A 16,851-nucleotide genomic window follows, 5' to 3' on the forward strand; every position below is an offset into this window, starting at 1 on the left:
CCTGATACCTGATACCTGACTGATCCCGGCAGTTTCTGGCCTCCCCCTGTACACTGACCACGGTCAGGGCGCTGCTGAGCCCTGACAACGTGGTCAGTTTACGTGTCCATCCCTTCCCTAGCTAGTATTTCGGGTTTACATAGCTGCTAAAAATCCAAGTTGCTGGCTTTTTTTATTTCTCAGATACTCAGTGGCAATGTATGCCTGCCAGGATGCTGAGTTTCACCACCTACTATGGGCAATATAAAGCCATATGATGATGTCCCGGCCATGATGAATTCTCCACAGTGAGGATTTAAAAAATAAGTGGAATGTCCAGTTGTTAGAGTGTGATATTCAGTATTACTGTGGGACACAGGTCAGCCCCAATCTTCCTCTTCTTGGGTTTCTCATCAACGCTCCTGGCTCCTCCCCGTGCTGAGTGCCCAACATAGCAAGCTCATGCCGGCTTGCTCCCGAGCCGGCTCTATGTGCTCCCATCTCACTGGCTGTTTTTGACAGCAGCGGGAGCCAATGACTCTGAGCCTTTGAGGGAGGGAAAGAGCTGCTACTCTTATTCACATCGCTGGATCATCATCGGGCTCAGGTAAGTATAATGGGGGGCTGGGGAAGCTGCGCTTAGAAGGTAAAAGAGAGAATGCGTTAAGATAAAAAAAAACCTTCAGCCTTTAGAACCACTTTATTTTTAACTCACTAGCAGCTACCCTAAAATGTTATTTATTAGTGGACTTGTGTCGCATATATTTGCGTATATGGATTTTTTAAATCTGTGACAGGATATTCACTTCTTACAATGTATAATATTTTCAGCACATGCAATTAATGGTTCACTTTTCACCCTGTAATATTGTTTAACTTTGAAAGGATTAAAGACCGTTCAGAGTTCCTTTATAAAGATGAAAGGCAAAATTATGGCCCTACCACTTTAAAAAAAAAAATCAAGAAGATAATTTAACATAATTCTCGCTTTTTGCTCAACAGAAAAATACAATACATGTTGTGAGCAAGGTTAATTACAGTTTACACAGAGTCATAGAAGAGGCTCCTATACTGCAGTACCTTTTAATATTGCTTATAAAGCCTATTAATATTATAATTATTAATAACTATTAAAAGCCTATTTAATATTATAAAGCTATTTGAACAGTTAGTTTAAAGTGACCCTAAAATCTGAAGGTTTTTTTTTTTTTTTCAAATTCTTTATTTATTGAAGAAACATCATACAGACAACAAGAAAACAGCCTACAGTAGAAACACAACAGCCAAATGTATGAAAAGTATAAGATAGAATCAGTCATGTTGTTGGAGATACATAATAAAACACAGTGAGTAAACATTAGCTGAAGTCTGAATTAACATTTTAAAGGCAAAGAGATCATATCCCGTATAAAGAATATAAAGAACAGGAGGTGGATCGACTGATATCAAGGGAAGGGGGGAGAAGGGTGAATAGGGGCATAGTGTGGGGGGATGGAGCATAAGGGGGGGATAGAGTCAGAGGTCGGAGAAAAAAATAAGAATAAGGGGGGGGTGAAGGATATGTGAAGGGTGCACCCGGGTATGAGCTTGGCCTAGAATCGGTGCGTTCAATCGCCTAGCAAGGCTTTGCCCTCATCGGAGTAGATAAACATATCCCAGAGCGCCTCGGTTTTCGTGTATTGTTCCCGTCTATTTTGGGAAGTTAGTACCAGGTCTTCTAGGGTATTAATCGATCTTACCTCCTTAGGCCACATGGCAATAGTGGGCGGGTTGGGGCTTTTCCAGCACAAGGAAATACATGACTTCGCCGAGTTCAGCAAATGACATAGGATTGATTTTTTATTTCTTAAGAGACATTGGCGTACAATGGAGCAAGAAGAAGGTAGGGTCTAGAGGGATAAGTAAATTGTTGGGCAATGGCCCAGACTTCCGTCGAATAATGTTTCAGTCTAGGACAGCTCCAAAAGATATGGAGCAGGGTCCCCGACTCCCCTCAGCATCTCCAACACACATCTGATGTGTTCGAGAAGATCCGACACAACGCGGATGGGGCGTAATACTGAAGGTTTTTTTACCTTCATGCATTGTATGCATAAAGGTAAAGAACCTTCAGTATGAGGCTGGACCACCCCCAAGGCCCCCTAATAATTACCTGAGCCTGATATCGATCCAGTGATGTGCATGAGATCAACTGCTCTCCTGGCTCTCTCTTCTCCTCATTGATTCAGACACAGCAGGAGGATCTGGGCTGCCCTGTGCAAAACCATTAAACAGAGCAAGTAAGTATGACATGTTTGTTATTTTAAAAAAAATACTGTATTTTCCAGCGTATAAGACGACTTTTGAATCCCCAAAAAATCCCCCAAAAATGGGGGGGTCGTCTTATACGCCAAGTATGAAAGTAGTAAGTGTAATCTAGGTACTGTAAGTATCGTAACTGTATGCTCTTATAACTCTCCAAGGTATTGTAAGTAAAAGTAAAAGTATTACCGGTAGATGTACCATATATTTAATCTTCTCAAGGCGCTGGCTGTGCGGAAAACCTGTAGCGGTATACCGTACCGTAGCTTTGGCTACGTAGTATACCGCGCTTAAACAATCACTGTGAACTATGTATTCTTTTAATGCAAAGCCTGCTCAGATTTTATTGTGTTTTTTGCATGACAACGCAATAAATCAAACAAAACACAGCTATAGTGGTTACCCGTGACAATTATACATTGTGCTCCACTCCGAAACCCGTTTAAACCAACATTAATGCTCAGTGTAAAAATTTTCAAATGACAATAATAATGACAGGGGCCAGCAGACCAGTATAGTACAAAAGGACATCTACCAGTAATACTTAGTACTTACAATACCTTGGAGATTTATAAGAGAATACATGCAGATGAATAGGACACAGACAGCCAGGGTTTTCATAGATTACGGTAGACTTACTTAATTACCTTTGGGATTTTTATACTTGGCGTATATGGTATATGGTGTTGCCTTGCTTCGGAAGGGGGGTAGTCTTATACGGGGAATATAGCCCAAATCGTTTTAACTTGAAAAGTAGGGGGGTCGTCTTATACGCCTAGTAGTCTTATACGCCGGAAAATACGGTACCCATATTATCTCTTTAAATCAGCGAAAAACATTTTGAGTGTTTAAAAAAAAGGTGTGCAAAATCTTACAGATTGTTTCTTTAGAAAGCAGGAGAAAGCCTGTCCCCTGGTAGCATGCTGCAGGGTGGGACCCTTGCTCTCTGTTTAGAAGCAGTGGACTCTCTGCAGATGTTGGAAAAGCTCCCTGCTGAGTCAGATAATATTACTATGACTATCAGGAAGCATTAGCTTTGCTAAATGATGAGAGCTCTAGTGCTGACTCAGCAGAGAGTGTGTTTTACCTATGCAAAGTTTCCACTGCTTCCACACAGTGAGGAAGGGTGTTTTTAGTGTCCACAAGAGGCACGTATGCATCATCCAGCCCTGCTGTCTGCAGCCTTTCAAAAACTATGAAAGGCTTAAATATGCTGTAGCTGGATACTATGTCATTGGTACTCGTGTTTCCGGCCATATGCATCCTGGGACATATGCCCAGAATATAGAATACCTGCATTCCAGCCATATATCACTGAAGGCATAAGGCCCAAAAAAAATGAATACCATTCAGTACAGTGTGCAGCCAAAGTGTATGCCAAAGCATGTTTTCGATTTTGACAGGTTGTAGGTAGCTGGGCTAGATGCTGCACCTGTGCATCCTGGGTGCATGATAATGCAGTGGGTTCATAAGACCAGGCTGCTGCAGAAGGGCACGTTGCATGCCTTGGTGCACTCTAATGCTATTCATTGTAAATGGTACCCAAACCTGCCCTGTGCATTATGCAGTGATAAAATGCAAACAGTGTTTTCTGTACATTGAAGTGTTTCAATAAAGCTTATTCATAGGGGTTTATTTACTAAAGGCAGATCTACTGTGCACTACAAGTTCATTGGAAGTGCAGTCACTGTAGATTTGAGGGGGAAATGCAAGGAAAATAAAAAACAGCATTTTTGCTTGCACATGATTGAATGATAGAAATCAGCAGAGCTTCCCTTCATTTCAGATCTTTCCCTAAGATCCACAGCGACTGCACTTCCAAGTGCACTTGTAATGCATTTGTAGTGCACAGTTGTTTTCAACCCAAATGTGTCACAACACACGTCAAAGTACAAAAACATGTGCACCCTAGCACATTGTGTTATGGTATGAACTGCCCCTTGATAATAATAAAACACACTTGAGTTGTTTCTACAAAAGGCAAATAGCCTGTGCACTTTATAAAGTGCAGTTGCTCCAGAGCTTAGTAAATGAGGTAAGGCTTCAGTTTGCAAAAAGTAACCCATGGAAAATACAAATACAGCATTTTTTCTTGCACATGATTGGAAGATGGAAGTCTGCTCATTTACTAAGCTCTGGAGCAAATGCTCTTGCACAGTACACATTTGTAAACCAACCCCACTGTGCCACATAAATCATATTTTATAAGTCAAAGAGGTTCTAAAGGCAGAAAGTGTTTTACCTTCATTCTATGCAATAAGTTAAAAAATATTCTGTATGCAACTCTCCTGCCCAGCCCCCCCCCCATACTTGCCTGAGCCCTATCCTAATCCAGCAATGTGCATGAGAGCAGGGGCTCTCTTGGCTCTCTCTCTCTCCTCATTGGCTCACACACACAGCAGTGGAAGCCATTGGCTCCTGCTGATGTCAGCCAAAGTCAGTGTGGAGAGAGCAGAAAGAGACTTGTTATGGGAGCACTCAGTGGGGGAAGGAGCCAGGAGAGGCAGCGGGGGACCCAAGAAGAGAAATATTGGGGCTGCTCTGTGCAAAACCTTTCACAGGGCAGGTACAATAAGTATGATATATTTGTTATTTTAAAAAATAAAATGTAAACCTTTACAATCACTTTACTGCATTGCATTAGGAACAAAAAAAAGAAAAAAACTTCTGTGTGCAGCTCCCTCCCCAACCTGCCGTTATCTGAGCCCAAACTTGATCCAGCGCTGTGCCCAAGAGCACTGGCTCTCCCTGCTCTCTCTCCTTCCCCACTAGAGGCAGCAGCGGGAGCCATTTTCTCCTGCTGCTGTCAATCACAGCCTGTGAGAAGAGTGTGTGTCAATTGACACTCAACTCAGGTTCAAGCCCACAGGAGTGTCAGCAGCATTCAGCAGGGGGGTGGAGCCATGAACACCAGCCGGGGACCCAAGAAAAAGACGACTCAGGCTGCTCTGTGCAAAACCATTGCACAGAGCAGGTAAGTATGAGATGTTTGTTATAAAAAGAATCCCTTTACAATCACTTTAAGGAGTGCTGTGTTTCCCAATATGAACTCTTGGCTGTGCAAGCAAGATCTGTGTCTTGAATAGAAATTTTGTTTACTCTTAAAACAAATCATTCTCCAATAAAATCGATACTCTGTCAGTTACGTGGTGGAAAGGGTTAAAGCAAGACGTGAGAATACGGTATAGATGAACACAGACAGGAGCCAGCGCTGCTGGAACTTCACTCCCCAGATCAACATATGTGGTGACGAATGACAAATTTATTTTTCTACAAAGGCTGTGTATATGTAAAACTGCTGAAGTGCATCAAGATGTCAAGTGCTTTTTGTGACCACCCAGGCTGCTCTGAAGGATAACCAGATGAAAGCATAACTCTAGCACTGTACAGAGCCATGCTGCTCTGTACTGGAAGAAGACAGACCAGCGATCACATGCTGCACAATCAAGAAGAGTCAGATGCTAATAATTAGTGCAGCAGTAAGAGATAACAAAAATAGAAGTATGAATGGGAGCTGTAGCTTTTTTTTATATTGCCGTTTTTTTTTCCAATGTCATACTGATAGTTGGACTTTTTGGGCCTTTGTTTTTTTGCTGCGATATTTAATTGTGAAGCTCCATCTGTGTTCCATAAATGCTAACTACAACTACATTTAACTAGGTAAAATTTGTTTTAAAATTGTTCAGCATAATCAGTGTGCTTCTAGTAATCTCAAATTGAGATTTTAATAGAGCAATACAGGATATATAAAATTAAGCGTTTTAGAAAATCCATTGTGTTGAATTGAATTGATTGGCAGATGCGCAACACTAGACTTTTTGCAAAAAATAGCTGGTAACCTTTCACATCAGAAGAAAAATAGGTACTTTAGAAAAGCACTAACATTTCTTGATTCTTATATTTAATGTATAAAAAACAGGCAGAGGGCAGTGCAGCACAGCACAGATGTTCCTGCCTTAATAGAAAATCCAGACAAGTAATATGTCAATGAACTGCTAATGCTGTGAAGGAAACAGAAATTCCTTTAACTATGATTTTAATCTGTGTTTTACTGGATAGAAACAAGACACCTTTCACACTTGTGGTTTGAAAGCAGCCTCCTGTCATATGGTTCTGCGCTGTGCAAGCTAACGCAATTTTATAGGCACAGATTTGGACCCCAGCAACTATTTTTCATCTGTTATGAGATGAACAGCTCTTCTGCATAGAAGTGCATTGACTTTTACAACAGAGAGGTTGTGGTACAATATACAAATGAACCACTAAGCATTAATAATGCTCTAAAGTGCAATATATTTGTTTCCCTATTGCCAGACTTGAAGGTTCTTCATTGACCTGGGTAATATACAGTATATGGAATATGGGGGAGCATACCCATGTATTTCCAAAGCTGCTGCAGCTATGAACCAAAAGACATGTATATTAAAAAAGAATAGCGCGCAAATGCAAAAGAAATTACTACCAAATCTGAAGAGAGTCCATAAATAAAAATGGGGGTTTGGTCCCACCATATGGCCATATCGTGCTCAAGCCCACTACTGCGTCAAAGTAACCCATTATCAGTGGGTCCTACACTATCCATGAAAAAGAGATGAATCCAGCCTTTCTAACCCTTGGAGATAATACTCCTTGCTGGGAGAGATGTGCAAATGCACTACAGGGGACTCCTCCTATATCCACTTGATGGTGGACACTGATTGAGTACAGGTGTGTGTGGGGGTGGGGAGGGCTGCTCAACCTTGATAGTCTGGTCAGACCGAATACATAATAAACAGGCAAAAAATTTCATGTATATGGAATATGTCCAGTTTTTAACCCACAAAAACAACTGTAGACCGACTAGCATTAACCATGAGAACCACTTCCTAAACCTTTATGTTATTGTACAAGTGGCCGATAACTAACCACCTGGGTGTTAACTGCAAGCAAGTAATAGTGCAAAAAAAGTACTCCCAGAGTGCAAATCTGATGGCAGAGAGTGCAAGGATAACTCACATCTTCAGATGATCTAATTCAGTGTTCATTCTAAAGTGGTTCTAAAGGTGCAATTTTGCATTAGGTAAAAAAAAAAAAAAAAACAAACGTCTGCATGCAGTGAATTTAGCTTTCAGGGAACAGTGACATTATTGGTGTTACTGCATCTGTACAATGCCTGGAAAGAGGGATACAAGCAAATTTTGGAGCAGTGACATTTGTTTGTTGTAATTTTCCTCACTGTTGAATGCAAAGTTTTCTAATTTAAATTTAACCTGTGCATAAGAAGTGCATGGGTCGCTATTGTAAACCTCTCCTTCTGACAATGCTAGTTTTCGGGCTGCCAGTACCTTCTGAACTACTGAACCAAACCATCTAAAACATTAGAATCTAAAAAATATTAGAATATCAAAAAAGTTGATTTATTTCAATAATTCAATTCAGAAACTGAAACTAATAAAATATATAATATTATTATTCAGGATTTCTATAGCGCCAGCAGTTTACACAGCGCTTTACAATATAAAAGGGAGACAGTACAGTTACAATACAATAAAATACAAGAGGATTAAGAGGGCCCTGCTCAGAAGAGCTTACAATCTAATGGGGTGGGGCAGGTGTTACAAGAGATTGTAACAGTGGGGAATGAGATGCAAATTTCAATAAAATTTGTTTAAAAAAAAAAACACCTGAAAAGGTTTCCTTAGTCATTGACAAACTCCATCAGGGTAAGTCACAAAAGGTCATTGCTAAAGAAGCTGGCTGTTCACAGAGTGCTTTATCCAAGCATATTGATGGAAAGTTGAGTGGAAGGAAAAGGTGTGCACAAGCAGCCTTGAGAGGATTGTGAAGCAAAGGCCACTCAAGAATTTGGGGGAGATTCACAAGGAGTGGACTATGGCTGGTGTCAGTGCTTCAAGAGCAACCACACACAGACGAATCCAGGGCATGGGCTACAACTGTTGCATCCCTTGTGTCAAGCCACTCCTGAACCAGAGACAATGTCAGAAGAGTCATAACTGGAGTAAGGAGGAAAATGGACTGGACTGTTGCTCCTCTTTTTGGATAAAAGTAAATGTTGCATTTTATTTAGAAATCAAGGTCCCAGAGTCTGGAGGAAGAGTGGAGAGGCACAGAATCCAAGTTGCATGAGGTCCAGTGTGAAGTTTCCACAGTCAGGGATGATTTGGGTAGCCATGTCATCTGCTGGAGTTTGTCCACTGTGTTATAACAAGTCAAAATTCAGCGCAGCCCTCAACCAGGAAATTCTAGATTACTTCATGCTTCCCTCTGCTGACCAGCCTCATGGAGATGCTGATTTCATTTTCTGGCAGGACTTGGCACCTGCCCCAACTGCCAAAAAAATACAAATGCCTGGTTTAATAATCATGGTATCACTGTGCTTGATTGGCTAGAAAACTCGCCTGACCTAACCCCATAGAGAATTTGTGGAGTATTGTCAAGAGGAAGATGAGAGACACCAGACCCAACAATGCAGATGAGCTGCAAGCCGCTATCAAAGCAACCTGGGCTTCCATAACACCTCAACAGTGCCACTGGCTGATTGCCTCTATGCCACACCACATTGATGCAGTAATTCATGCAAAAGGCGCCCCAACCAAGTACTGAGTGCATACTAAGAAGAGAGATATCACCGTTCAGGCTAGTCAAAGTCCACAATTCAATCGGCTCGCAACCAGGAGAAGCATAAAAGAAGAAAATGGTCGCACACCACCACGGAATCCAATGAAGAAAAGTTCCTTTATTCACATAAGTGGTACAAGGTACAGCAGGGTAGGACAGAAGATGCGTTTCACACGACTACTACGTGCTTGTTCACTAACCAGCTGTACCCTGTACCTTGTACAACTTATGTGAATAAAGGAACTTTTCTTCATTGTATTCCGTGGTGGCGTGCGACCATTTTCTTCTTTTATACTGAGTGCATACTATACTGTACATGGACTTACTTTTCAGTAAACCAACATTTATGTATTAAAAATCCTTTTTCTTATTGGTCTTATGTAATATTCTAATTTTCTGATACTGAATTTTGGGTTTTCACTAGCTGTAAGCCATTAAAATTAAAATCAAAAGAAAGAAATCCTTGAAATATATCACTCTGTGTGTAATAAATCTATATAATATGAGTTTCTTTTTTTAAATTGAATTACTGAAAAAATAACTTTTTGATGATATTTAATTCTTTTAGATGCACCTGTATGCAGATACGGAATTTGTTTTTATTTACTTAGAAATGAAAATCAGTATGACAGTAGTAGCTACAGCTAAATAGTATTAAAAAATGCTTCATCCCCTTCTGAGAATTCAAATTATGTAGCGATGCTGTTAACAATTTAATAAGACAGTGCACAACCTATAATTAAATCAGGAAAAACATGTAGATTTACAAATTGAGCTGAGCATTAAAGAGGACTTACTTGATGCTACTTGACGTTGGATGGTGTTAACATGATTTGTGGTTTACTTTTAACTGTTAATTTTTAAAACAGTGTTTGAATGTTACCGAGTCAGTGGAAAAAATTAGTAAATATTACTGGTAAAGCTTGGGTTTTTAAGGATGTCAGTGGGAGATTGGAACCTGTGCCATGTGCACTAAATTTACTGCAATATTGAAAAGATATTGTGAATTGACTTTTCTTATGTAGTTTACATTAGACTTTTCATGAGAGATAATTCAGGCTTTGCAGAAAGTAAGAATTTTATACAATTCCAGGGTTATTAATTACTCTTACATCACATATATCAAGAAAGTGAACTTTAAAGTGCTCATAACTACTGTTTTATGTATGTCTGGAACATGAAATGAGACATGGCTCCCTTACATTTTAATGTCAAAAATGTCACATGTAGTGTTTTTATGTGAGTAAAGTCAAATGAAAGATTTAAAACTTCCAAGTGAACCTGTAGGAGTTTAATTATGGGAGCAGTCATTGCTGTCTTGATTTAAAAAAGGTTCGAGCTCCAGGGCTCTCATCAGATTCTGGCCTCTTTGCCTTGCGAGCCTCTTACCTGGAGCCAGACTACAGCACAAGTGACTTTTCAGACTTCATTGATATCATGTTTGTTCCAAATTCCAACCCTTTATTGGATTATGAGAATGAACAACACCAAGGACTCATTCACATGGGCAATGACATACATGTAATTATTTGTGTTTATATGTGTTTAGAGGTCCTTTATAATGCATGTAATGACTTGCATTGGTATATTGCACACTGTGTTTGCATTCAGGTGCATTCAGTTTAATTGCATTTACAAAAAGAAAAACACAGAATAAATGCTATATTTTCCTAGATCAACACAGGAGACCCATGTGAATAAAGCCTAAAACAAAAAAAAAAAAGAGGGTTGCTTATAGCCCACTCCCTTCAATATTATTTTGACTTTTTATCAGAAATCTTTATATCACATATTCTTTACATGTGGTCTGTCTAAGTTTATCAGACCTTTTAAGTGATAGTCATAGACTACAGGAGCTTACATGTGTCACAAGCCATTGAACAGGCATTATATCACCGAATGTAAAAATTGTTCCAAACAATACAGGAGCCAAAAGTAACTTAAAAGCCTCTATTGTATTTCTGCCATTTATTAACAAAGCAGGTAGAAAATAAATCTCAAGATTCATTATGCAGTGGGTCAGGACCTATCCTGAGAGTACAGATCTCAGCTTCCCATAACCTGTCTGATAGCCAGTCCACTACTTGGAGGACACCTGTCATCCTATATATATGCCATCTGACTGTAACAACCAAATGCTGGCATTTCAAACTGCCTGTACATATGTTCAGATGTCTCAAATATGGTGAATGCACCAAATCCATGGGTGCTCTAACTGGCAATATTCAGTCTCCAACTTTCTACTGGCCTATCACTATAGTGGTCACTGGCCTGTAGCAAGGTGAAAGAGGACATGATGGCATCTCATGGACCAAATAAGATATCATCAAGGGGTATCAAATTGTGCCTGGGTATGGGTATTTACAGCACAGACACAGCCAACAGCAAGTCAATTTAGCCAGTGTCTATGAGAATTTCTGCAAACTGTGGTCTTTGGATTTAGATGGCCATTTAGATTTATGTATCAAGGCCATAGGGGTTACGTTTTTTAATGGGGGCTAGGCAAGGAGAAAAGACCAAATCCTGCCAATCTTTTTACATGCCAAAGAGGGTGCTGCACATCACAATAATCAGATTAGATGCTACCTACTTATACGTTGGAATTCTTTTTTGTTCTAACCATCCATCCTCTTGTGCATTGTAGGGTTACTTCAAACCACTGCAGATGAGTTCTGTTTTTATCACGGGATGAAGGACAATGGACTGTGCTTCCCAGACTTCCCAAGAAAACAAGTGCGAGGACCAGCATCAAACTACTTGGACCAAATGGAGGAGTATGACAAAGTGGAAGAGATCAGCAGGTTCATATAGATAAATACACTTTAATCTTTATAAAAAAACTGACATCTTCTTGTGGTTTTGACAGTAAATTAACATGGTCTGGCCTGATGTTTAGCAGCTGTGCCCTCCAGATGTTTTGCTCATCTGCTGTTTATGTGATTGCCTGGGAACAAATGCCTTTTTAATATTTTGGATGCTCGTCATACTTTCTCAGTTGTTAGTATGTACTTCCGACCCACAGAGCTCTCCCGCATTCTTGTTTATAGATTTCATTTGCAATGAAATATCAAACTATTTTGAGTGTTTTTGCCAAGAAAATAACAATGATAATTACTGTGATACCTTTTTAAATACCTTGTAGACTTTAGCTGACTGCAAATTCAATTCTTTACCTCTGATGGGTGGAAATTGGTGGTGTAAATCAACCTAAGTTTTTAAATCTCTCTCATATCCAAAAGCATCATCTCAATATTTTAATTTATGCCACCCATTCTTCTCTGCTGGCTGGAAGGGCAATGCCACCTTTTTAATTTAAAGAATACCAGTAGACTCTTGTCACAAAGGTCCTTGTGCAAGCACTCTGCTGTGGGATGACAACTGTCTTCCCAGTTTGTTCTTCCGTGTTGCCACCCTGTCACTTGCACCACTGGTGAATAGGGATGAGCTTGGGCTCTTTCAAAACCAGAAAGGAAGCTGTTGGGTGAGGATTCTCCCTCTAGCAGCTGATTGGCCTGGCACTAACAGATTCCCTCTGGGTTTGGCTAAACATTCACATATCACAATTAGTAAAGGTTTCAGATGCCTTGCTGACATACATTGCACAAATATAGTCCACCAATGTTTGCTGGTCAAAAGCAATGATGTGCAGCCAAAGTTAGAGTGAGTACACGTGGACAGAAAGGGACTGAAAGAGGCAGGAAGAAATCAGCAGCACTGAGATGCAAGAAAGAACAAAATATTGTGCAAAAAGTGTTTTATTAAAAACATAGCATATGTTTATGATTTAAAATGCTTTAGGTAAAAAAGAAAATGTCATCTAGTTAGGGTTTACATCTTTTTTAAGGAAGTGACCCGTCCCCCATCCTGCACATCTATTGTCAGCAACAGCAACAATATACTACCTTGTATACTTACCATTCAGACATTTAAGTATCCTTGTATCAGACTAACATTTAAAAGTTTAGCAGCCTGTCAAGGAAAGAAGTGTATAGTGACTCAGGGTTATAGTTATAGCTTACCAGATTATGTCACAGACTTCAACGTGGCAGCAGACACCACAGAAGTGAAGACTGAATCAGAATGACCAGATTGGGCCTCTATTGGTTCACAATACCTTACTGTCCCTTGGCCTCTCATCTTTGTACAACCCACTCTTTATTTCTCTTTATCTTGATTAGGAACTGGAGCACTGATAGTAGCTCAGTCAAAGGAAAGTGGTTATGAGAGGATAAATAAAGAAGGATCTGGTCTTTATATAAATATATATATACTATATATATATATATATACTGTGTATATATATATATATATATATATATAAAATGAACAAAATTAGAAACGCATCACTTGTTTTTGCCCCCACTTTTCATTAGCTGAACTCAAAGATGTAAGATAACAGGACTTCATTCATCAAGAGAACACCTCTCTAAAGTGCCAGACGCCATCAAATGTGAGCATTTGCCCACTCAAGTCGGTTAAGATGACGAACTGCAGTCAGATGGAGACCCCGATGAGGACGACGAGCATGCAGATGAGCTTCCCTGAGATGGTTTCTGACAGTTTGTGCAGAAATTCTTTGTTTATGCTAAATGATTGTTGCAGCAGCTGTCCAGGTGGCTGATTTCAGACGATCTTGGAGGTGAAGATGCTGAATGTGGAGGTCCTGGGCTGGTGTAGTTACACGTGGTCTGTGGTTGTGAGGCCGGTTGGATAAACTGCCAAATTCTCTGAAACGCCTTTGGAGATGGGGCTTATGGTAGAGAAATGAACATTCAATTTACGGGCAACAGCTCTGGTGGACATTCCTGCAGTCAACATGCCAATTGCACGCTCCCTCAAAACTTGCAACATCTGTGGCATTGTGCTGTGTGATAGAACTTCACATTTTAGAGTGCCCTTTTATTGTGGCCAGCCTAAGGCATACCTGTGCAATAATCATACTGTCTAATCAGCATCTTGATATGCCACACCTGTGAGGTGGATGGATTATCTCGGCAAAGGAGAAGTACTCACTAACACAGATTTAGACAGATTTGTGAACAATATTTGAGAGAAATAGGCATTTTGTGTACATAGAAAAGATCTTAGATCTTTGAGTTCAGCTCATGAAAAATGGGGGCAAAAACAAAAGTGTTGCATTTATAATTTTGTTCAATATATATATATATATATCAGGTTTGATACGCCTTTAGTATGTGTAGTATATGAATAGCACATTCTACCTGATAACCACATCTCAAAGTCCTACTTATCGGAAGTAGTGTTCTAAAGACCTACAGGAAACACCTGATGGATAAAACAACAGAACTGTTATAGAAATTATTGTTTCTAAGGCTGTTGTTAACTATACAGTATATTTAGAAATTCCCTTTCATGTACTATGTGCATTGCATCATTTTAACACCTTTTATCTATTCGTAGGAAACACAACTGCTTCTGCATACAGGAGGTTATCAGAGGACTGAGACAGCCTGTTGGAGCAATACACAGTGGGGATGGATCACACCGTCTCTTCATCCTTGAAAAGGAAGGCTATGTGAAGATTCTTACTCCTGAGGGTGATTTAGTAAGGGAGCCTTTTCTGGACATACACAAAGTGGTTCAATGTGGAATTAAGGTCAGATATCATTGTCCCTTCAAGTTATTATGTTTGTAGCTTTTATGTGTTAATATACTAATGCACTGATTAAATTACACCTGTAAATAAGAAATAAACATAATGCTGTAAAGGAAGAGGATAGGGGAGCACCCACTGCTCTTCTTGGTCCTTTTAGTAATGAAATTTTTATTCTGTTTTACTTAAATGCTTACTGTGTCCTTCAGTACCTTGGAAGTGAAATAGTTGTAACTGGCATTCAGATTACGACCCCAATTCCAAAAAAGTTGGGATGCTGTGTAAAACTACATAAAAACAGAATGCAATGATTTGCAAATCTCATAAACCCATATTTCTCTTTCGTTCATTGACGGACACAGCTCCAGAATCCAGAATATGCTGCCCCCTACAGGAGTAGGGCAGCATAACCAAATGGTTAAGAACATTCTGGAGCTGTGTCCATCAATGAGCATCAGAGAAAAGGATTTTACGGTAAGACAAAAATCCAATTTTTTTCACAATAAAAAAATTGAAAACATATCAAATGTTTAAAGTGAGAAAATGTACCATTTTAAGAAAAAGGTAATTTTGGCAGCAACACATCCCAAAAAAGTTGGGACAGTAAAACAAAAGCTGGCAAAGTAAGTGCTACTAACAAGGAAGAGCTAGAAGAACATTTTTCCACTAATTAGGTTAATTGGCAACAGGTTAGTAACATGACTAGACATAAAAAAGGCATCTTAGGCCCCTTTCACACATATGGACCGTTTGTTAGTTTTTCCTCCATCCATTGACGGACAAAAAACGGACATCAATGCATTCCTGTGGAAAAACAGATGACAATAGATGATCATCCGTTTACATCCATTTTCATCTGCTTCCGTCAATATCCATTTTTTTGAACAGATGAAAGTTGGAAGAAAAACGGATGTAAATGGACAATCGGTCCGGTTTTCATCAGTTTTTGCAGTGGATGTAAAAAAAAAACGGATGAAAAACGGATGAAAAACGGACGAAAAATGGATGAAAAACGGATCCATTTTGACGTGACTGAAATGATGAAATGAACGGTCCATATGTGGGAAAGGGGCCTTTGAGAGTCAGAGTGTCACAGAAGTAAAGATGTGCAGATGTTCATTAATCAGTCAAAATTTGTATCTAAAAATCATAGAACAATTTCAGAATAATGTTCATCAATGTAAAATTACAAAGACTTTAAATCTACAATACTTAAAAGTATTATCAAATGGTTTTGAGAATCTGGAGAAGTATCTGTGCAGAAGGGACAAGGCCGAAACGCAATATTGGATGCCTGTGATCTTCAGGCCCTCGGTGGCACTCCATTAAAAGCAGGCATGATTCTGTGATGGACTCAGAAATACTTCCAAAAATCACTGTCTGTGAACACAGTTTGCGGCAGCATTGAAAAATATAAGTTAAAGCAGACCTTTATCCTAAAAGGGAAGTTCTGCTTTAGCACCTCCTTCCCCCATCCTCTCCCACTTTTGGAGATTTTTGTGCTTAACTGGCCTGCCATCCAGACCTTTCACTAATGGAAATAATTTGGCGCATCTTTAAACAAAAAATACAACAAAGAAGTCTCCGGACTATTGAGCAGTTAGAACCCTTTATCAGACAAGAATGGGACAACATTTATCTCCCAAAACTCCAAAAACTGGTCTACACAGTGGTAAACATGGCCCTATCCCAACTTTTTTTGACACGTGTTGCTGCCATCAATTTCAAAATTACCTTTGTTCTTAAAATGGTACATTTTCTCAGTTTAAACATTTGATATGTTTTCTATTTTCTATTTTCAATACAATATGGGTTTATGAGATGTGCAAATCATTGCATTCTGTTTTTATATATATTTTACACAGCTTTCCAACATTTTTTAAATTGGGGTTGAATTACTGTGACAATCACAATCTGGCCAGATACCATATGCAAAGCAGGGGGAACTTTGTAGTGTGGAAGAAAAGGCTTAGTGGTGGGGGGGTTAGTACATACGTTAGTTGTGAGCTAAATATCAGTTTTAACAAATACCCTAAACCTTCATCACTGAAAAGAAAAGCCAATAACAATATTTACATTCCCTCGAACAGGTGTACAAGGTTGTCTTTGCCTAAGAGCCGGTCCACACTAGCGCGACTTGTCAGCCTGACAAGTCGGGCTCCCTCGCGGTCCATTGACCACTACAGGACCCCTTCTAATAGGAGCGACACAAGCCGCTCCGACTTAGAAAAAGGGTCCTGTACTACTTCGGGGCGACCTCGGAGCAACTTGCATAGACTTCCATTATGTGAAGTCCCTGCAAGTCGCTCCGAAGTCGTGGTGCATGGCAATGCACAAGT

At 39.7% G+C, this 16,851-nt stretch overlaps 1 protein-coding gene across 1 annotated transcript in view; it reads left to right on the forward strand.

The window, feature by feature from the left end:
- HHIP (hedgehog interacting protein) overlaps positions 1 to 16,851 on the forward strand; it is a 169,960-nt gene that overhangs the window by 49,499 nt on the left and 103,610 nt on the right. The window contains exons 3-4 of the mRNA XM_082248303.1: positions 11,543 to 11,705; positions 14,320 to 14,515. Of these exons, the coding sequence (XP_082104429.1) occupies positions 11,543 to 11,705; positions 14,320 to 14,515 (359 nt within the window). The remainder of the gene's footprint in view (positions 1 to 11,542; positions 11,706 to 14,319; positions 14,516 to 16,851) is intronic.

Source organism: Pelophylax lessonae, assembly GCF_965119305.1.
Source record: "Pelophylax lessonae genome assembly, chromosome: 1".
In the NCBI taxonomy this organism is placed as follows: domain Eukaryota; kingdom Metazoa; phylum Chordata; class Amphibia; order Anura; family Ranidae; genus Pelophylax; species Pelophylax lessonae.